The 22,139-nt window shown below is 45.2% G+C and overlaps 1 protein-coding gene across 3 annotated transcripts in view; it reads left to right on the plus strand.

Moving 5' to 3' along the window:
- The window catches only part of EPHX2 (epoxide hydrolase 2), a 147,062-nt gene that overhangs the window by 22,257 nt on the left and 102,666 nt on the right, over positions 1 to 22,139 (plus strand). For 2 of the 3 annotated variants that reach the window (XM_068280105.1, XM_068280106.1), the window contains exons 2-4: positions 3,983 to 4,054; positions 10,896 to 10,980; positions 18,350 to 18,509. In XM_068280105.1, coding sequence (XP_068136206.1) covers positions 3,983 to 4,054; positions 10,896 to 10,980; positions 18,350 to 18,509 — 317 coding nt within the window. The remainder of the gene's footprint in view (positions 1 to 3,982; positions 4,055 to 10,895; positions 10,981 to 18,349; positions 18,510 to 22,139) is intronic. The other variant, XM_068280107.1, reaches the window with a different exon arrangement.

Genomic DNA, 22,139 nt, shown 5'->3' on the forward strand with positions numbered 1-22,139 from the left:
TAGAGGGAGTTTACAATCTAGAGCGAGCTTACAATCTAGAGCGAGCTTACAATCTAGAGCGAGCTTACAATCTAGAGGGAGTTTACAATCTAAAGGGAGCTTACAATCTAGAGCGAGCTTACATTCTAGAGGGAGCTTACAATCTAGAGGGAGCTTACAATCTAGAGGGAGCTTACAATCTAGAGGGAGTTTACAATCTAGAGGGAGCTTACAATCTAGCTCAGGCATGCGCAAACTCGGCCCTCCAGCTGTCACAGAACTACAAGTCCCACAATGCATTTGCTTTTATGAGTCATGACTGTGGCTGTCAGACTCCTGCAATGCATTGTGGGACTTGTAGCTCCTTAACAGCTGGAGGGCCAAGTTTGCCCATGCCTGATCTAGAGGGAGCTTGCATTCTAGAGGAAGATGCATGGGGACCACAGTGGGAGACAGTGTGGCGGGGCACATTCACATTAGGGGGGCAGCGGTGGACGCGGCGTCACAAGGCCGATTTCCTAGAGATTTCATGCTGAAATCTCTCGGGAATCTGTCTGCTGTTGTATGGGAAGGCAACAGATCTCTCTCCAATTAAATTTGATGAGAGATCTGTCTCTTGGTCGATCTGCCCAAACATCACCTGGTGTATGCCTACCTTCATTTTACCCCCTTCCTAAACATGAAGTTCTTAGGATTTATATACAAGAAGGTGATAAAAATAATCCAGTCCTTCGCAGGTTCTAAAGTTATTTGGATCTAACCTCAGATCCTCATTTATTTATTTAACGAAAATGGAAAAGCGTTCTGTGAAAAACTAAGTACGTCCAGAGCAGGATCATCCACAGGGCAACCTAGGCGGGTACCTGGGGCCTAGCGGGTGTCAAGGTGCCCACCTGCCACCTTCTTTGACCCCTCTCCCACCTCAGCTGACCAGAAAGACTATAGTGAGAAGCCAAAGCTACTACCTTGCCTTGTTTTGTCTTAAAGGACAACCGAGGTGACATGATGAGATAGACATGTGTATGTACAGTGCCTATAGCACACAATTAGCTATGCTGTGTTCCTTTTTTTCTTTCTCTACCTGACAGAGTTAAACATCAGGTATGCAAGTGACAGTTTCTATCTGGGCCGGACTGAGTCAGACTATAGCACAACCCTCACTGATAAGTAATTACAGCCATAAAACACTTTCTTGTCAGTAAATGGCTTCTGAGAGCAGGAAAGAGATAAAAAGGGTAAATAATCCCTAGATTTGACCTCTGGCATACTTCAGTGAAGGAGTCATTGAGCAGAGATAATGAAAAGGTAAACATTTAAAAACTAGATTGAAATATAAAATAAAACTGTGGGATAGCTAAAAAAAAAGTCATTTTTAGGAGGAGGAGGATAGATACAATTGTTTTTCTCATCAGTTTATTTTCACCACGGATGTCCTTTAATCCATCTGTGAGTACCCCCCATGATGAAATAGCTTGTCGAACCACCTTTGGCAGTCATAACTTTTCTCCCCAAAGTGCCCCAGATGGGTACCCATCTTAATCAAGGGAAGCCTCGGCTTCTCCCTTGTCCTCCTTCACTAGCACATTCCAGCGATGTGACCTCCGGTAAACAGGCAACAAGCCTTTGTCGATGGTTCGCACATGTGCAGTAACACGGATTTGATCGGCTTTGGCCTTTTTTGACAAAGCCTGAGTGGCTCCATACTACTGTGCAGGCACAGTTCAGTGAGGTGAAGGGAGATGGGGAAGCCTCTGCAGGATCCAGAAGCTCCTCTCTCCTGAGGTAAGTATGCCTTACTATGCAGTGGCTGGATAGTGTACTGGGTAAGGGCTCTGCCTCTGACACAGGAGACTGTTCAGTAAGCCAGCACCTTAAAGTGCACCCAAGAACCAATACTTACCCGCTGCTTCCTCCTGCAGCATAAACACATGTGAGTCCCTCTCTGGTCTGCCGTTCAGCTGCGATCAGCCCCAGTAATAGGCTTGTTCTAGGTCTTCTGGGGCTGATTGCCGTTGAACGGCAGCCCGCGGGAGGGACTCACACGTGTTTATGCCGCAGGTGGAAGCAGCGGGAAATTATTGGTTCTTATAGCTAGAGCTCTGGTATACTTTAAAGTTCAATATAAATGTTCTGTCTCTTGTCTTGTCTATTTTCCATTTGCAAATAGGTTTGCTTTATTATTTATTATTATTATTTCGTATTTATATAGCGCCAACATCTTCCGCAGCGCTGTAAAGAGTATATATAGTCTTGTCACTAACTGTCCCTCAAAGGAGCTCACAATCTAGTCCCTACCATAGCCCTATGTCTATGTATGTATTGTGTAGTGCATGTACTGTATATTTTAGTCTAGGGCCTATTTAGGGGGAAGCCAATTAACTTATCTGTATGTTTTTGGGATGTGGGAGGAAACCAGAGTCCCCGGAGGAAACCCACGCAGACACGGGGAGAACATACAAACTCCTTGCAGATGTTGACCTGGCTGGGATTTGAACCGGGGACCCAGCTTTGCAAGGCGTGAGCGCTACCCACTACGCCACCGTGCTGCCCATGAACACTGCTTGCTTGAAAGGGACTCCGAGCACCTCTCATGGGCATGCCTTTAAGCCAGATGACTTCTAACAAAGTCGTGCTATGACCCCTCTGGAGGAGCCTCTTGCAATGGCCATGCGTGTCACTTCCTCTTCCTGCTTCATTCAGTGATGCATTTCTCTAACAGAGAAGACAGGCATGACCCGGAAGTTATAACATAGCCAAGATGGCAGCCGCGATTTTTAACCTGAAATCAAACGAAAACTCTTTGGTGTAGAACGGCGATTCAGGCATCAAATGAAAGAGGAGAACACAAGCTACAGAAAGCTATCCATCTTTAGGTACTTTGCAGTACTGGTCGGAGTCTTAAAGAGAATCTGTATTGTTAAAATCGCACAAAAGTAAACATACCAGTGCGTTAGGGGACATCTCCTATTCCCCTCTGACACAATTTCGCCGCTCCTCGCCGCATTAAAAGTGGTTAAAAACAGTTTTAAAAAGTTTGTTTATAAACAAACAAAATGGCCACCAAAACAGGAAGTAGGTTGATGTACAGTATGTCCACACATAGAAAATACATCCATACACAAGCAGGCTGTATACACCCTTCCTTTTGAATCTCAAGAGATCATTTGTGTTTTTCTTTCCCTCTGCAGCTATCTTCCACTGAAGTGTCAGGCTGTTTCTTCCTGCAGAGTGCAGACAGCTCTGACTGTATGTAATTCCTCAGTATGTGAAAGCCCAGCCAGCTCAGAGGACGATTTATCCAGCTTGTAAGAGAGAAGAGAGAAGCTGCACTAATCTAAATAATACACAGGCAGTGTGCATAGAGGGGCCTGGAAGGGGGAGATGCATCACAGAACCACAACACTGAAGAACTTGGCAGCCTTCCAGACACAGGCTGACAAGTCTGACAAGAGAGAGAGAAGTTGATTTATTACAGAGATGGTGATAGTAGAACGTGCTGCAGTAAGCCAGAACACATTAGAATAGCTTTTGGAACTTGTAGGATAATAAAAAACAGGATGCAATTTTTGTTACGGAGTCTCTTTAAAGGCATACCCATGAGAGGTGCTCGGAGTCCATTGAGAGTACGGTAATTGTTTTCTGTATAACATCCAATTCTCACATCGTTGTGGAGAAAAAAATCTGGCCTCAATACAGCTGATATAGCAGTCTGCCGAGATGGATTGCCAAACAATGAACGGGCTCTACTGTCTCTCCCAGTTCTTTCCAATGCAGTAATTGAGAATCTCTTCCAATTCAACCATGGCAGCTATCATACCTATTTTAAGCGCTGCAAGAAGGTCACTTGGTGGCTTTGGTCACTTTGTGCCATTTAATTCCTAAGTGCCATTTATTACAAAGTGCTTTACAACTTACCAAGAATTTACCAAGAATTGTAGTACTGCTATATCTACAAGCGGCTTCTTGCATCATCTAACCTGGATTATTTTCATTTCCTCATCAGGTATGATTGCTGCTCTCCCTTTCCAAATCTGCTTACAATCCCGACTGCAATCAATATCTGTTCGTTTAATTGGTACGATTGCTGCTCTCCCTTTCAAAATCTGCTTAAAATCCTGACATCAATCAGTATCTGTTTGTTTAATTGGTACGATTGGTGGCTGCTCTCCCTTTCCAAATCTGCTTACAGTCCTGACTGCAATCAATATCTGTTCATTTAATCGGTACAATTGCTGCTCTCCCTTTCCAAATCTGCTTACAGTCCTGACTGCAATCAATATCTGTTCGTATAATTGGTACGATTGCTGCTTTCCCTTTCAAAATCTGCTTACAATCCTGACTGCAATCAATATCTGTTCGTTTATTTGGTATGATTGTTGTATACATTGCTACTAATATTGTTTAATATACAGGGGTTGGAGAAAATAATGGAAACACCTTGAAAATCAACAAAATATATTTTAATATGGTGTAGGTCCACCTTTTGCAGCAATCACAGCCTCAGTTCTCCGAGGTATTTATTCATACAAATTGCGAATTGTTTCCAAAGGAATTTTAGCCCATTCTTCAGTTAAAACACCCTCCAGTTCTTTTAGAGACGTTGGTGGCGGAAATCGACTTCTTACTTGAATCTCTAATAACGACCATAAATGCTCAATAATGTTGAGGTCTGGGGATTGTGGTGGCCAGATGAGATGCTCAACTTCATTAGAATGTTCCTTGTGCCATTCTTTAACAATTCTAGCTGTATGGATTGGGGCATTATCATCTTGAAAGATGGCATTCCCCTCCGGAAACAGTTCTTGAACCATAAAATGAACTTGGTCGCCCAAAATTCCTAAATAGTCTCGGCTGTTAATTCTTCCATGAAGGGAAATCATTGGCCCAGCGGATTTCCAAGAAAAAGCACCCCAGATCATCACAAAACCCCGGCCATGTTTTACGGTTGGGAGAAGGAAGTCTGGATGAAATGCTTCTTTCGACTGTCTCCAAACATACACTCGGCCGGAGGTCGGAAATAATGTAAACGATGATTCATCAGAGAAAATCACATTTTTCCACTGCTCGAGGGACCAATTCTGGTGGATTCTACACCACTCTAAACGCTTTGAAACATTTGTCTTTGAGAGCAGAGGTTTTCTAATTGCAGTTCTTCCGTGGATTACAGATTTGTGCAGCTCCCAATGAACAGTTTTTGTGGAAACTGGGTCCGACGGTCTCTCTCAGACAACTTTGACTTTCGGCCACAACTGTGCTTTGCTGAGGACATTTTTCCTTCTTTCAGTCAGTCGTTACTTTTGAGACAGTACCTCTTGAAATGCCAAGCATTCGGGCAGTTTCTGTTACAGTAGCGCCTGCCATACGAGCACCAACAATTTGGCCTCTTTGAAAGTCTGAGAGTGAGAGATCTGCCATTTTTATAAATTATAACCAACTTTAGTTTAAATATCTGTAAAAAAAACTATTATTTTAATTAAACATATCAAATAACCAAAATAATAAACAAAAACAATTTAACATATGTCAAGTTTTAATTGCTTAAAACATGTTCAAAGATTGTGATGCTAAAATGTTAGGTGTTTCCATTATTTTGTCCAACCCCTGTACATTTAAGTAGTTCAGCAGTGTCTGTATATTCCCATATTACATTTGTGAATCCTTGTGTTCCAGCCCAGTGAGCAGCAATTTTGTATTGCAGCAGGCCTGCTTTTTGGTAGCCACTCCCATCCTCAGCCGAACTGTTTTTCCCAATTTCTAATTGAGAATCTCTTCCAATTCAACCATGGCAGCTATCACACCTTTTTAAGCGCTGCAAGAAGGTCACTTGGTGGCCTTGGTCACTTTGTGCCATTTAATTCCCAAGTGCCATTTACTACAAAGTGCTTTACAACTTACCAAGAATTTACCAAGAATTCACCCAGGACTCAACAGCCACAGGACACTGCTGGAAATTACTACTCTGCATCCTGAACTGCCTCCAATGCTGTTGCTAAATGTGCCACTGCTGGATATACAGTATGTTGCACAGCCAATTAGAATCTGCTTCTTTAGTTACACAGGTTTGCTTGTACTACCTGCATACCCATATAAACTGTTTAGTGGTTGGAAATTTCCTGGTTATAATTAGAGACATTTACCATGTTTACTGCACCTTTTCTTATGTTCTGCCTGTCTGCAAACATCTACAAGCTGCATTGCTACATGCACCCTCCCAGTATACCACACTCCATATTAATTTCACCTGCTCTGCTTTCCTCACCTTACTCAGCTTCTCACGAGCTGTTAGCTCTCCTGAAGACTCTCTCTCCCTCCAGCAGCTCAAAAACCTCACAAACATTTAAATCCCATTCGCATTTGCTTACTCTCTCCCTCCTACTCTTACTTGCGGCTGGTTATATATTACCTAACCCCGGGCCACAGCCTGCTGCCAGACAAGCATCCCCTGCTGACCCGCTTCACAGCTCTCTGTCCACAAATGACCTCAACATCCATCCTCGCCCCAACCTTATTTCCATCCATCCCACACACAAACACATGCTCCCCCTACCCTGCGGTCTCTGGAATGCCAGATCCGTCCGCAATAAACTTACAGCGCTCCACAACCTCTTCCTCTCCAAATCCCTCACTGAGACATGGCTCACCCCCTCTGACTCTGCCGCAGAGGCTACCCTCTCCTACGGTGGGCTTCACCTCAGTCACACTCCCAGACCAGACAACAGGACCGGGGGAGGGGTGGGTCTGCTCTGCTCCCCATCCTGCACCTTCTGTGTCCTCACACCACCTACCTCCCTACAATTCACATCAATCGAGGTCCACACTATCCGCCTCTACAATCCCCTCCCAGCCATTGTTGCGGTTTTATACCATCCTCCGTCCAGCTCCACACCACAGTTTCTCGACAACCTTGCCTCCTGGCTCCCACACATCCTCTCCTCTGACCTCCCCACCATCATCCTCGGGGATTTCAATATTCCCATCGATGAAGCCAAGAACTCTGTCGTGACCCGGCTACTCACCATTGCCAACTCACTTGGCCTAGTACAACACACCAACGCCCCCACTCACACTGCAGGTCACACTCTCGACCTTATATTCACTAAATCCACCACCATTGCAGACCTTGACATTGCACCCTTCCCACCCTCAGACCATCACCTTCTCACCTTCAACCTCCTCATGGAAGGCACCTCCAAACTACCTGCCCACCCACCTGGTCGATGGCAGCGAGACCTACGCAAGCTCAACCGTAGTGTCCTTGCTGACCCCCTCCATGCCCTCTCCTCCACTCTCCCCACCCTAACCTGTCATAATCTTGCTGCAGCTCAGTATGGCCAAACTCTCTCATCAGCCCTAGAGAGAGCTGCTCCCCCAATATTCCGCCGCAACCGACCCCCTATCCCCCAGCCCTGGCGCACTACCCATACTCGCAACTTCCAGAGGGTAACACGCGCCACTGAACGGAAATGGAGAAAAACTAGACTTAACCAGGATTTCCTACAGTACAAGACTAACCTGCTGCAGTTCCACACTGCCCTTGCTCATGTGAAGCAAGAATACTTTACCAAGCTCATCGGAGCACAAGCTTCCAACCCCCGGCGTCTTTTTGCCACTTTCAATTCCTTGCTTAAACCCACCACCCCACCCTCCGTTTCCTCCCTCTCTGCCACAGATTTAGCCACCCACTTCACCAACAAAATATCCAATCTTCACCTCCCAACCAGCATCTCCTCCACCCTATCCTCCTCTCACCTCCTTCACTCCTACTACCACTGAGGAAGCCAACCACCTACTGCAGGCTTCCCATACCACTACCTCCCCCTTGACCCCATCCCTTCTGATTTACTCCAGCCTCACTTCACAGATTTGGCGCCAGTCCTCACTACCCTATTTAACCTCTCCCTATCCACAGGCACCTTCCCCTGAGACTTCAAGCAGGCCACTGTACTACCCCTGTTCAAGAAACCCTCCCTCGAACCCTTACTACCCTCCAACTACTGCCCTATCTCCCTCCTCCCCTTTCCCTCAAACTCCTTGAGTGTCTGGTTCACAAACGCCTGACCCGGTACCTCAATGCCAACTCATTGCTCACTGCAATCTGCCCACTCAACCGAAACAGCACTTAGCAAAGTGGTCAATGACCTTGCCTTAGCTAAAGCTGAAGGTAAATACTCCATTCTCCTCCTCCTTGACCTTTCAGCAGCTTTTGACACAGTAGATCACCCCCTACTCCTCATTCCCTCCAGTCCATGGGCATTCACGACCTTGCCCTGACCTGGCTTTTATCCTACCTCTCCAACCGCTCTTTCACGACCTCCTTCAATAAGTCCTCATCCACCCCCAACCACCTCTCGGTGGGAGTCCCCCAAGGCTTGGTCCTTGGCCCCCTACTGTTCTCCCTATACACATCCTCCATTGGCAAGGATTTCTCCTCCATGGGTTTTAACTATCATCTGTATGCAGATGACACCCAGATCTACCTACACACCCCTGACATATCCACCACTACCATGGACAAGGTCTCCTCCTGCCTATCAACCATGTCCTTCTGGATGTCCACTAGGTTCCTGAAACTAAATCTAGACAAAACTGAATTTATTATCTTCCCACCCGGCCATCCCTGAACTTCCCAGATGTGCATGTCACTGTTAACCACACTACCATTCGTCCTACCTTTCAAACCCGCTGTCTGGGTGTCACCCTGGACTCCGCACTCTCCTTCACTCCCCACATCCAAAACCTCACAAAGTCCTGCAACTTCTACTTTCGTAACATCTGCAAGATCCGCCCTTTCCTGACCTCTGCCACCACCAAACTCTTCATCCATGCCCTCATAATTTCCCGGCTTGTTTACTGCAATGGCCTTCTGTATGGTCTCCCTATGAGCCGAATTGCCCACTGCAGTCCATCATGAATGCGGCAGCCAGAATTATCCACTGCTCCCATCGCTCCACCACGGCGGATCCCCTCCTTGAATCCCTCCACTGGCTTCCTATCCAGTCCAGAATCAGATTCAAGATACTGTGTCTGACCTACAAATCTGTCCACAAAACAACCTGTCTGACCTACATTTCCGTTCTTACTCAGAGGTACACACCTAGCCCCTCGCATCACCCAGTCCCATGCACGCCTCCAGGACTTCTCAAGAGCTGCTCCAACACTATGCAACTCCCTACCTCCACCCATTAGGGCAGCCCACTCCTTCAACATCTTCAAGAAGGCCCTCAAAACTCACCTTTTCACTCTGGCCTACCACCCCTCACAAGTGCTCTAAACCCACATCTGAACTCTGGTCCCCTACCTTTTGTTTCCCTAGCTCTCCCTCTAGATTGTAAGCCTTTGGGCAGGGTCCTCCTCCTTTTGTGTCCTACCTGATCATGCACCTCCATTACTGTGCACCCATGCTATGCATTTGTGTGAACCTAACTTGCCTAATCTCCATGCTCCATCCAGTGACTAAGCATTACCTTGTACTCATACTGTGCTGCGTGATCTGGTTTGCTTGTATTCCTGTATTGTCATTTTGCTGTATGTCACCCCTAAATATTGTCTGTAACCTAAACTAATGTCCAGCGCTGCGTAATATGTTGGCACTTTATAAATACAATAAATAAATAAACTGTCGTCTCCCCACCCTTCTCAAGGCTACTTGGCTGTTAAATGGTGATGAGGAAACTTATAAGGCCTCTTTTCTACTGACTGTTGAACTGTGTGCTCAGCAAGCAGTGATTAGGCAACATTGAGCTGTTACCAGGCAGCAGCAAGCAGTTATCAGGCAGCAACAAACAGTTTCCAGGCAGCAGCAAGCAGTTATCAGGCAGCAGCAAATAGTTTCTAGGCAGCAGCAAGCAGTCGTGAGAGGTCGAGAGGCATTTCACTGCCTATCAACAGTCCATGGAAAAGGCCTCAGGCCTCTTTTTCACGAACAGTTGAACTGTGTGCTCAGCAAGCAGTTACCAGGCAGCGGTGAATAGTTACCAGGCAGCAGCAAGCAGTTGTGAGAGTTTGAGAGGCATTTCACTGCCTGTCAACTGTCCATGGAATAGAGGCCCTAAAGGGAACCAGAGACGAACTTATTTTAAAAATGAATAAAAGATGTTATACATACCTGGGGCTTCCTCCAGCCCTATAAGCTGGGATCGCTCCCACACCGCCGTCCTCCGCTGCCTCTATCGCCATTACTGGTTCCCGTCAGTTTTGCCGGACATGGCCAATCTTCCGCATACACAGGGGCTCCCTCCGGCTCTGTACGTATGCGCAGTACAGAGCGCACTGCGCTTGCGTCGACTAACTTGACTGGCCGAAATGATGGGACCGGCAGAATGAGGCAGCGGAGAAAGGCGACGTAGAAGCGATCCAGGCTGATGGGGCTGGAGGAAGCCCCAGGTATGTATAAATATGTTATTTTATTCCTCTCTGGTTCTCTTTAAACACCATCTCCAGCATCTAACCGTTCACTAATCAGTGCTCAGCTGTTACATTTTGTGTGGAATGAGGCATCTGCTGCCAAAGATCATTATGAAAGTTTGATCACATGACCAGAAGAGTTCAGGAGTACGTTTCTTAGGTGTGTGGGTGCGGCTGCTGCAGCAGTTTAGATGCATCATTCCCAATATTCGGATTGCAAGGGGAGGGGCACAGACTGAAACTGCCTGTGAGGATTGCAGTTTATAGCACAGACATTTTGACATTAGCTAACCAAGGAGCTAAGAGACAGATATAAACAAGCTCTGGGAGTCTCTGTGAGCAACGGGAATGGCAGCAAAAATACAGGGTTAGGTTAGGGTAGGTTAGGTGGTGAGAGGGGTCATGTAAGGAATAGGGTTAGAGTTTCGGCATTGAGATCATACTGTACTAAAATATAGGTACTAACATCCCCATCCTCATTTTCACAGAGACCTCTTTTGTTGTATTTACAGCAGTTTTCTGGTGAAAGCTTTTGTAAAGAGCGGTTCGGATGGAGCATTTGCCCGGGCCGAGAGAGGACAGATTCCCTTCACTCAGGTAATACAATATAATACTTCTTCCACAGAGCTATCCACATTAAAGGGAACCTGAAGTGAGGGGGATATGGAGGCTGCCATATTTATTTCCTTTTAAACATTACCAGTTGCCTGGCAGTCCTGATGATCTCTTTTTGGCTGCAAAAGTGTCTGAATCACACTCCTGAAACAAGCATGCAGCTATACCAGTCATACTTCAGTCAGAGCACCTGATCCCCATGGGTCTATGGCTGAGGCCTACTCTCCACCAACGGCTGAACTGCTGGTTGGTCAAGCGGTTCAGTGTCCTGTCTGCTGCTCACGGCTTCCATGGCAGTGATAGGGCTGGTGCACACCAGAGCGGTTCTGGAGCGTTTTTTAAAACACTTGCAGGGGGAAAACCGCTTGGCTAATGAAAGTGAATGGGACGGTGCGCACCAGAGCGGCTCGTTTTTTCCACAAACGCAAACTTAGGGGCTGCAGCATTTTTTAGATTTCTGAGGCGTTTCTGCCTCAATGTGAAAGTATAGGAAAGTGGAAAATTGCTCTGAAAAACGCTAGATCAGAGCGGTTTTCCAAGAGTTTTTGTTACAGTAGCTGTTCAGTAACAGTTTTACTGTAACAATATATGAAATCTGCTACACAAAAACGCTCCAAAAAACGCTAGCCATGTTTACAAAACGTCTCTAAACATGCCTAGAATCGCTCTAAAATCTGCTTCAAAAACCTCTAGCGTTTTGCGGATCTGCTAAAGGTTTTTGGTGTGCACTGGGCCTTAGTGCTTGTCCCGCAGTGGCGTAACAGCACAGTTCAAAAACATCTCATGTCATGTTTGAGCACAGCAACCGCTGCACCGAGTGCTATCTTGCGCCTGGCCGGTTGGCAGGAAAAGCTGACTGGCAGGGAATTCTGAGGCCTAAGGCTGGGAGCCCACTAGGCAGTGAGGAAACCATGCATTTTCCGAATTGTGCAGTTTTTTAACCACTTCAGCTCCACAGGGTTTTTTGCTTAAAAACCAGAGCAATTTTCACATTTCAGCGCTCCTCCCATTCATTCACCAATAACTTTATTGCTACTCATCAGATGTAAATGATCTATATCTTGTTTTTTTTGCCACAAATTATGCTTTGTGAGGGTGATATTTGCTTTTAGTAATTATGCTATTATCTGTGCATTTTAAAGGGAAAAATGAGAAAAAAAAAGAAAAAATACACTATTTCTCCATTTCCATGCACTATAGTTTTCAAATAAACAATGTTACCATAGGTAAAACCCACACATTGTATTTGCTAATTTGTCCTGGTTATCTCAACATTTAAATAATGTTCCTAGTACAATGTATGGCGATAATATATTAGTTTCTGGTTTGTGTTTTTTGTTTTCTCATTGTACTCTATCAGTAATTAAAAAGCCCTTATCTTCATGATTAACAGTAATACACTCTCATGGCATACATATTTTAAAAGCTAAGTCCCTAGGGTAACTATGTATTCTCTTTTCAATGATGTCACTTTTGTTTTTTTTTACTAGTATTTATTTAGGGGTATAGAGTACATGTAAATAACAGTTTTATTGCTTTTCATTCAGTTTTCCGGTAAAAAAAATCACATGACTTATCCCTCAGTTGTCAAACAACACAAAATCTATTCTCTCACTTGTCACGGTTAAAATGATACCCTATATACATAATCAGATAGCTAATTGGGCATACAGCACACTGTTTACCACAAGTACGCCTATCTACTCCCCTGAGCTTCAAGTAAAGTTTTGTGGGGAGTAGATAAGCGTAGCAAGGGAGGTAAAGTGGTTAATTTTTCACTTGTTTTTTGTATGCAGTCGTGTGTTGTGTTTACGGTTTTCATGTGTTTTTGGTGCGTTTGCAATTTTCAATATTTTTTTCCTTTATCAATGGAGTAAAATAAAATATAGTATCATATATATATATATATATATATATATATATATATATATATATATATATATATATATATATATATATATATATATATATATATATATATATATATATATATATATATATACACACACACACACACACACAGTGGGTTGCAAAAGTATTCGTCCCCCTTAAAGTTTTCCACATTTTGTCACATTACTGCCACAAGTATGCATCAATTTTATTGGAATTCCACGTGAAAGACCAATACAAAGTGGTGTACATGTGAGAAGTGGATCGAAAATCATACATCATTACAAACATGTTTTACAAATAAATAACTGCAAAGTGGGGTGTGCGTAATTATTCGGCCCCCTGAGTCAATACTTTGTAGAACCACCTTTTGCTGCAATTACAGCTGCCGGTCTTTTAGGGTATGTCTCTACCAGCTTTGCACATCTAGAGACTGAAATCCTTGCCCATTCTTCTTTGCAAAACAGCTCCAGCCCAGTCAGATTAGATGGACAGCGTTTGTGAACAGCAGTTTTCAGATCTTGCCACAGATTCTCGATTGGATTTAGATCTGGACTTTGGACCATTATAACACATAGATATGTTTTGTTTTAAACCATTCCATTGTTGCCCTGGCTTTATGTTTAGGGTGATTGTCCTGCTGGAAGGTGAACCTCCGACCCAGTCTCGAGTCTTTTGCAGTCTCCAAGAGGTTTTCTTCCAAGTTTGCCCTGTATTTGGCTCCATCCATCTTCCCATCAACTCTGACCAGCTTTCCTTGTCCCTGCTGAAGAGAAGCACCCCCCGAGCATGATGCTGCCACCAACATATTTGACAGTGGGGATGGTGTGTTCAGAGTGATGTGCAGTGTTAGTTTTCTGCCACACATAGCGTTTTGCATTTTGGCCAAAAATTTCCATTTTGGTCTCATCTGACCAGAGGACCTTCTTCCACATGGTTGCTGTGTCCCCCACATGGCTTGTGGCAAACTGCAAACGGGACTTCTTATGCTTTCTGTTAACAATGCCTTTCTTCTTGCCACTCTTCCATAAAGGCCAACTTTGTACAGTGCATGACTAATAGTTGTCCTATGGACAGAGTCTCCCACCTGATCTGTAGATTTCTGCAGCTCGTCCAGAGTCACCATGGGCCTCTTGACTGCATTTCTGATCAGCGCTCTCCTTGTTCGGCCTGTGAGTTTAGGTGGACGGCCTTGTCTTGGTAGGTGTACAGTTGTGAAATACTCCTTCCATTTCTGAATGATCGCTTGAACAGTGCTCCGTGGGATGTTCAAGGCTTTGGAAATCTTTTTGTAGCCTAAGCCTGCTTTAAATTTCTCAATAACTTGATCCCTGACCTGTCTTGTGTGTTCTTTGGACTTCACGGTGTTGTTGCTCCCAATATTCTCTTGGGACAACCTCTGAGGCCCTCACAGAGCAGCTGTATTTGTACTGACATTAGATTACACACAGGTGCACTCTATATAGTCATTAGCACTCATCAGGCAATGTCTATAGGCAACTGACTGCACTCAGATCAAAGGGGGCTGCATAATTATGCACACACCACTTTGCAGTTATGTATTTGTAAAACATGTTTGGAATGATGTATGATTTTCGTTCCACTCCTCATGTGTACACCACTTTGTGTTGGTCTTTCATGTGGAATTCCAATAAAATTGATGCATGTTTGTGGCAGTAATGTGACAAAATGTGGAAAACTTCAAGGGGGCCGAATACTTTTGCAAACGTGTGTGTGTGTGTGTGTGTGTGTGTGTGTGTGTGTGTGTACTGTGTGTACTGTGTGTGTGTGTACTGTGTACTGTGTGTGTGTGTGTACTGTGTGTGTACTGTGTGTGTGTGTGTACTGTGTGTGTGTGTGTGTGTGTGTGTGTGTGTGTGTGTGTGTGTGTGTGTGTGTGTGTGTGTGTGTGTGTGTGTGTGTGTGTGTGTGTGTGTAATTTATTTATTTTTTTAAATACATTTCTGTTATGTACGTTGTGTTTTTTATTGGCGTTTTTATTGCGTATTTATTTACTGCGTTTTTGGTGCATTTGCGTTAGCGTTTTTTTACCGCAGATGCGGTTTTCAAATGTTTTGCACGCGTTTTAATGCATTTGCGGTTCGCATGTACAAAACACATATGCGTTTTGTATGCGTTTTTTGTATTGCGTTTTATGCAAAACACCAGGAAGACAACAGGAAGCGGAAATACATCAAAAGACTTTATTTAAAAAAAAAAAAACGCATCAAAAAGGCATACAAAATGCAATACATTGCGTTTTAATTGACTTTCATTATGTGCATTTTTGATGCGTTCATGCATAATATGCAAGAAAACTAGCGATTTTCAAATCGCCAATGTTGAAATGTATACCCATCCGTTTTTTTATGCTGCCCATTGAGTAACATTGGTGCATAAAACGCTGTGTTTTCCACAACGCTAGCGTTTCTGCCTATGTGTGCACCTAGCCTCAGGATTGTCTCACCCAACAGTATCTGAGCTGCTTAGAGAGTGGCAGACGAGAAAGAAACATTCAAGCGATAAGGACTATTCCAGTCGAAAAAGGCTGGTGAACAAGAGGGGTGAAAGGCGAGTAGCACGCATAGTCCGAAGCAACAGAAGGACAACAACACGACAAATCACAGCTGAATTTATCCTCCAAAGTTTGCTACAGGCAGCAGAGAGTCTACAACTGGCCCTGGGTCGCCCCGAAAACTTGTTACTTTGCAATTTGCTGCTTCAGTCCTACTAGAGTTAAATGTTATCACCTGCATCCCCTTAGATCTGGATGCATGCCACTAATGGTCCCTCGTGTACCAGTCTTTCCCTGTTCCCATCTAAGGGGTTACAGGGGAAACCTCTATGAATGTGACCTGTTCCTGCCTCTCCTGTTTTTTTTTTTACAGTTTGATGTCCTGCCTGGCAGTACATTGGTACCAATGGAGTTCCCGGTCCACTCATACACAGTCACTTAAAACTGTAAACCAACTGTTTTATTCCTCTTATTCCATTCTTGGTATGTTCTTCCAGATCAGAAGAGATAAAACCAAGACATAGACCATAGTCTAGTCCAGGCATGGGCAAACTCGGCCCTCCAGCTGTTACGGAACTACAAGTCCCACAATGCATTTGTCTTTATGAGTCATGACAGTGGCTGTCAGACTCCTGCAATGCATTGCGGGACTTGTAGTTCCTTAACAGCTGGAGGGCCAAGTTTGCCCATGCCTGGACTAGACTGTTTCACAATTTTGTCCAATCTTGTCACCAGTATTTTCTGACATATAAGACTACTTTTTAACCCAGGAAAATCTTCTCAAAAGTCTGGGGTCGTCTTATACGCGGGGTGTCGTCTTATTTCTTCTTCCCAGCTGGACTGGAGAATCTGCGGTTGCAGATAGCTGACCAATCCAACCAGGCTTTGTATATGTTACGGCCAGAACCCGAAGTTTGGCCACTTCTAGTTCTGGCCGGCCACTTCGGGTTCTGGCCGGCCAATGCGCGAAGTGGCCGCTGCGCTGCGGCCAATGTTAGAAATGGATTGATTCCTCTGAGGTTAATGTATCTTCTGCGCCGCAGCGCAGCGGCCAAACGTATAACAACTTCGTTAATTTATTGCAATTCAGCCGGCGGCAATGTAACAATTCAAGCCGCCGGCTTTTTCTCTGACTCTCTCTCCTTCTCCCCGCCCCCCCCCCCTCCCGCCTCTCTCTCCTCCTTCCCCCCGCCTCTCTCGCTCTTCTATGGGCAGCCGGCGTGGACACGCGTGTCCCCCCTCCGGAGTCGTTCGTCGCGGCAGGGTTATCCTGCCGTTCTTGCAGAGCGGGTGCTGGCAGAAGCGATGTCTGCAGCCTCCCCGCTCTGCTGCCCTGGCGCCACGAACGACTCTCGGGGACACGCATGTCCCCGCCGGCTGCCCATAAAAGGAGAGAGAGAGAGGCAGAAAAAAAAAGCCGGCGGCTTGAATTGTTACATTGCCGCCGGCTGAATTGCAATAAATTAAGGAAGTTGTTATACGTTTGGCCGCTGCGCTGCGGCCAGAAGATACATTAACCTCAGAGGAATCAATCCATTTCTAACATTGGCCGCAGCGCAGCGGCCACTTCGCGCATTGGCCGGCCAGAACCCGAAGTGGCCGGCCAGAACTAGAAGTGGCCAAACTTCGGGTTCTGGCCGTAACATATACAACAATCAGCTTATCGACGGTAAGATACATCGCTTGCTGTGATTGGCTGGTTGTTGTATGCTTGGTACCACATACAGTACAGCACCAGTATCTGTACCTGGTTATAGAGTATAACACCAGTACATACAGTAGTTCCAGCTATGTGGGCCACCTGTTGTTTTTACTGGATCACCAGTCTTCACCATATGACCTCATGCAGAAAAAATAACTGGCTGAAATTGCCCACTCACCTGGTCTGTATGCTGCGGCCCTTAAAGAAAACTTGTAACGAAAAAACCTCCCCTGGGGGGTACTCACCTGGGGTGGGGGAAGCCTCCGGATCCTATTGAGGCTTCCCCCGTCCTCCTCGGTCCCACGGCGGTGGCGATAAAGCTCCCCGAACAGCAGGGATGTAAATATCTACCTTCCCAGCTCCAGCGCAGACGCTTCGGAGATAGGCGAAATAGCCGATCGCTGACGGCTGCTCTACTGCGCAGGCACTAGTCTCCTACGCCTGCACAATAGAGCGGACCCGAAGGAGATTAGCTATTTTCGCCTATCTCCGTGTGGAAAGCCGCAACAGCGCCCTCGCTGGAGCCAGGAAAGGTAAATAAATCAGCGCTTGTCAGGCTTGTCGAGGGAGGATTGCCGGACACTTTGTGGGAGCCAGCGCTGGATTGCCTGCAGCTACAGGGGAGGGGGAAGCCTCATTGGGACCCTGAGGCTTCCCCCTCCTGAGGTGAGTACCCCCCAGGGGATCTTTTTTTTTGTTACAGGTTCTCTTTAAATTCTCTCAGTCCAACCACCACCACAAGCAGCTTTGCATCAGACCCCTTCACAGTATACCTTCAGAAGAGATAAAGACACTCTCGTTTCACAGCTTCCTGCTATCCTCCTACGTCCCCTTGTTCCTCAGCTCCTCGGTCACCAATTATTCACCCTCTCAGGTAGCCTCCCCCCTCACAGATCGCAGCAAAGGCTTGGCAATTGCAGGTAACAGGCGATCACCTCCAGAGTACTCCACCCAACTATCAGCAAAAGTGGTTCTCGAGTCTCACCAAAGCCTGTATCCATAAACTAGAACACACTTCCATACTGTAAAAACATCACTTTTATGAAATGGTAATAAGAAATCTACTCACAAGTATCCATCAAAAAGTGCTTTGAGATAAAATGAGGACGTCTCCTCCTGCTTCCTTCTGCCCAAACATCCTGCCCAGTAGCCATAGTGTCTATATACCTGTCTGTGATATGCCGCAGCTCTGGTGAGGTGAGCCTGGGTTGTCCCACCAGTTCACGTTTGTGTCTTCCTGTCAGTTTGTTACAGAAATGAACAAGGAATGTAAAACATTTGCTGAGGAGTCTAGTGTCTCCCTTCCGGAATCCTTCTCCATAGAATCGGCCTTCCACAGGACCTATGAGACCGGCGGCATCAATAAGCCCATGCTGAAGGCCGCCACCGCTCTGAGGCAACACGGTAAGCTGACTGGAGGTGGGACTCTCCGTGTATCTACCCTGCAAGGGATAATCAGGGAGGTGCCCTTTCCAAGCCGATGCTAATGTTATGCTAATTGTATCTAAAGCAGCAGATGAAGCACGTGATTGGCTCATTTTTCAGGCTGCATACTATTTGCATCAACTCAGAATGAGCATCTTATTGGCCATGCCTAACCCTAGCAAGCATTTAATGTAAAAGTGAACAGAGGCGCCAGCAGGATAAAAAGTGATAAAAAGCTTAAAGCGGAATATAACCCTGCATTTCAACTTTGCTCTAAAACATTATTTACAGTATATTATATGCAACCAGCATTTTTTTTTTACTAGACCAGCATTGGAAGGGTTACACAGAGTTTTAAAGTTCCTGGAGATTTCTGCAGACGCATCCGAAGCTCAGATAGTTACATTTTGTTTACATAAATGTATCTAAGTGTTGAATGTGACTCACTCTCTCTGACTGAGCTGGAGGACAGCCAAAGTGTGTAACATTCAACACTTAGATACATTTATGTAAACAAAATGTATCTATCTGAGCTTCAGATGCGTCTGCAGTTCTTTCCAGGAACTTTAAAACTCTGTGTAACCCTTCCAATGCTGGTCTAGTAAAAAAAAAAAATGCTGGTTGCATATAATATACTGTAAATAATGTTTTAGAGCAAAGTTGAAATGCAGGGTTCTATTCCGCTTTAAAATTCCTCAGGAGGTGGTGGTGGACTCGACTCCTCGAAGTAGACAGGATACTGTCAGGTTTTTATAATAACAGGTTTATTAATATACTCCAAACAGAACAGTGCAACGCGTTTTACGGGTATATTCCCGCCTCCTCAGGCCATAAACAGACAGGAGTACACAGTATAGTCTCTAGGTCACGATAAGCGCCTTTGTCTTCCACTACGAGAAGAAGTAGCCGCGGCGTGGAAAGGGAAGATCACTATGTTATGGCTTGGGCACAGGTCGGCTGCAGGGGGCAGGCAGAAGCCCCAGGTAAGTGAAACACTTAGGCTCTGCATGCAGTTGCCAGGCAGCAGTGAGTAGTTGCCAGGCAGCAGTGAGCAGTTACCAGGCAGCAGAGAGCAGTTGTAAGGGCCCTTTCACATGAGCACTCTACGACCGGCTACTGCCATTTAGTCCTATGTAGTAGCTGACTACTACCTGCATCAGGCACCCATGCACGGATGTCTATTCGACATCTGCCCAAATAGTCTGATATTTAGTGTACATGTTGTATCTTCTATCAATGTAACCAATACTCGGATTATTATTATTATTTATTGAGCATGCTAGAATGTGCTGTGCAGACGTGAGGATCTGGTTTCAGTGCTGTACCCCGTGGCTGCACCTGTGCCGGCAGCTCACTGAGGGCTTCCTGGTACAATCTGATCTGCAATGTGATATTGCTAAATACAAATGCATTAGAGAATCTCAGGTGTTGTTTCTCATAGGGACGTGGCATTTGATTAGAAGTCACCATTAGCTTTCATCATCTCATAACTACTGTTCATATCGGTTTCCCTTGAAGCAGCCAGGCTGGACATTGACAGCTGGAGGTGCTGGAAAAGCTTGCCTGACCCTACAGTTATTTTCAGTTGCAGCTCATCCCTACACATACCCAGAGCGGGATTTCCTGGCCTTGGGTGGCTCGTGCCAAAGGGGCGGCTTTACATAGGAGAGGGGCGGAGTAGGAGGCTTGAAATATAAAAGGGAGACAGCTAATGGGGAACAACATATGGAAGACGAGGTGCTGCTTCCAAAGAGTGCTGTACATAGTACAAATGGGATAGAGTGGCTGCACATGGCATAGGGGATGCTGATGCATATGGGGGCGGGGAAGTTGGCCTAGGGAGCGCTAAAATTATAAATCTGACTTTGGTCTCCCTCCCCCTCCATAGTGCTGAACCTGCTACTCACTAGAGTGAGCAGCATATCTGTACAGGGATCTATTACCCCAAATAATCACAAATAATTGTTCTGGATGTAAGGTGTGTACGAGCCTAAGCAGGGCCGGTTTAAGCAACAAACCCCCCCCCCCCCCCCCCCAACATATCCCCCGGAACAAAAATCGGCATTAGGGGACCTTTTTTGCAGCTGGTATAGTCAGGGTGTGAAGTCCCAATCGGTCAGAGCTCCAAATTCTGGCTATCCCAGCCTGCATGGGGGACAAGGGGTTAAAAAGTTTCAGGAGAAGGGACCCCACATAATTTAAAAAAAAAAAAAAAAAATTCCCACACTCTAAACATAAAAAAAATTTGGGAAAATAGGAAAAAATGCCAGGGATCTTCATACAGCCATATTGCGGCTGTATAGCGATCCCTGGCCAAAGCGCTGCGGCTGCGTATAGACCCCCTGGAAACCCCATCAGGAAATTTATTGCACTTTCATTTGATGCATGTAAAATTACACTACCGTTAGGTTTGCTACTAAAAGTTACCGTACATTTACCGCATTTAAAACTATACTTTTTTCCTTCTAAACTTTAAAATTGATTTTCTCAAAAATGATAAGATCTTTTTGAAAAATGTTTTTTCCTCTTATTCCTAATGATCCCCTTAACATATCCTGCAAATTTAGGGTTTCTAGCTTTTAAGGTGGATTTTCTATTAACCATTAAAGTCGGCAGGTTTTTAAATGTGTTTTTTTTTCCTTTGAAACTTTAAAATCGATTTTCTCAAAAACTATAAGGCCGATTTGAATTTTTTTTCCTCTTGTAGCCACTGGGGGCCCCTACAAGCTCTGGGGCCCTGGGGCAGCTGCCTCCTTTGCCTTAATGGTAGCGCCGGCCCTGAGCCTAAGGCATTGCAGAGTAGAGTAGAGAAACTTCAACCCCAACTAGTGTAGTTGAGGCCTCAATTCACTAAGCTTTTCTCCTGTCTTTAATAACTCTTCTAGAGTTGTCACCATGGTGATAAGGCATGTAGTATTCAGGAAACATTTTACCTCAGGCAAACCTAAAGTTAACTCTTCTGTCTTTAAGTTAACTCTTCAATCCTTAAAATAACTCCAGAGTTAAAGACAGGCTGTTTATTAACTGCATGTGAAAATAACTACAGAGGTAAATTAACTACAGAGGAGGTAAAATAACTACAGAGGAGGTAAGTAACTACAGAGGAGGTAACTTAAGGAATGAAGCGATAAGATAACTCACTGTGTGGAGGTAAGTTTTCTCTTGCCTTATTATCTCCAGCATGATCTTAGTGAATTGAGGCCTTGACCAGGACCACACCCCTAAATGCATTGAAGCAACTGCAATGTGATTGGTTGATTAGATAACTGCATTAATGAGAAATTGAACAGGTGTTCCTAATAATCCTTTAGGCCAGTGTATATTACTTGTTTGATGTTACTAGTACCCCATGTATAGGAATCATCATACTCATTCTTCATGTACAGCTTAGCTATGCTGAAGGGACAGAGGGAAATCATTCCCATCACATCAGTGTTTCTGATTTATCTAAATGAACTCCAGCTGAGATAAACAGGTTCAGCATTGCCTATTGCTGTAGTTGTGTAGTCACATGGCTATGCTCCAGGCAATGTGCGCCCCCTGTAGTCTCATGTATGAAATGCAATGTATAGCCCGCTGTTGGGTCCGTCTCTGGCTAGCGGAGGGCGC

The sequence above is a fragment of the Hyperolius riggenbachi genome, chromosome 4, assembly GCF_040937935.1.
Source record: "Hyperolius riggenbachi isolate aHypRig1 chromosome 4, aHypRig1.pri, whole genome shotgun sequence".
Lineage (NCBI taxonomy): Eukaryota > Metazoa > Chordata > Amphibia > Anura > Hyperoliidae > Hyperolius > Hyperolius riggenbachi.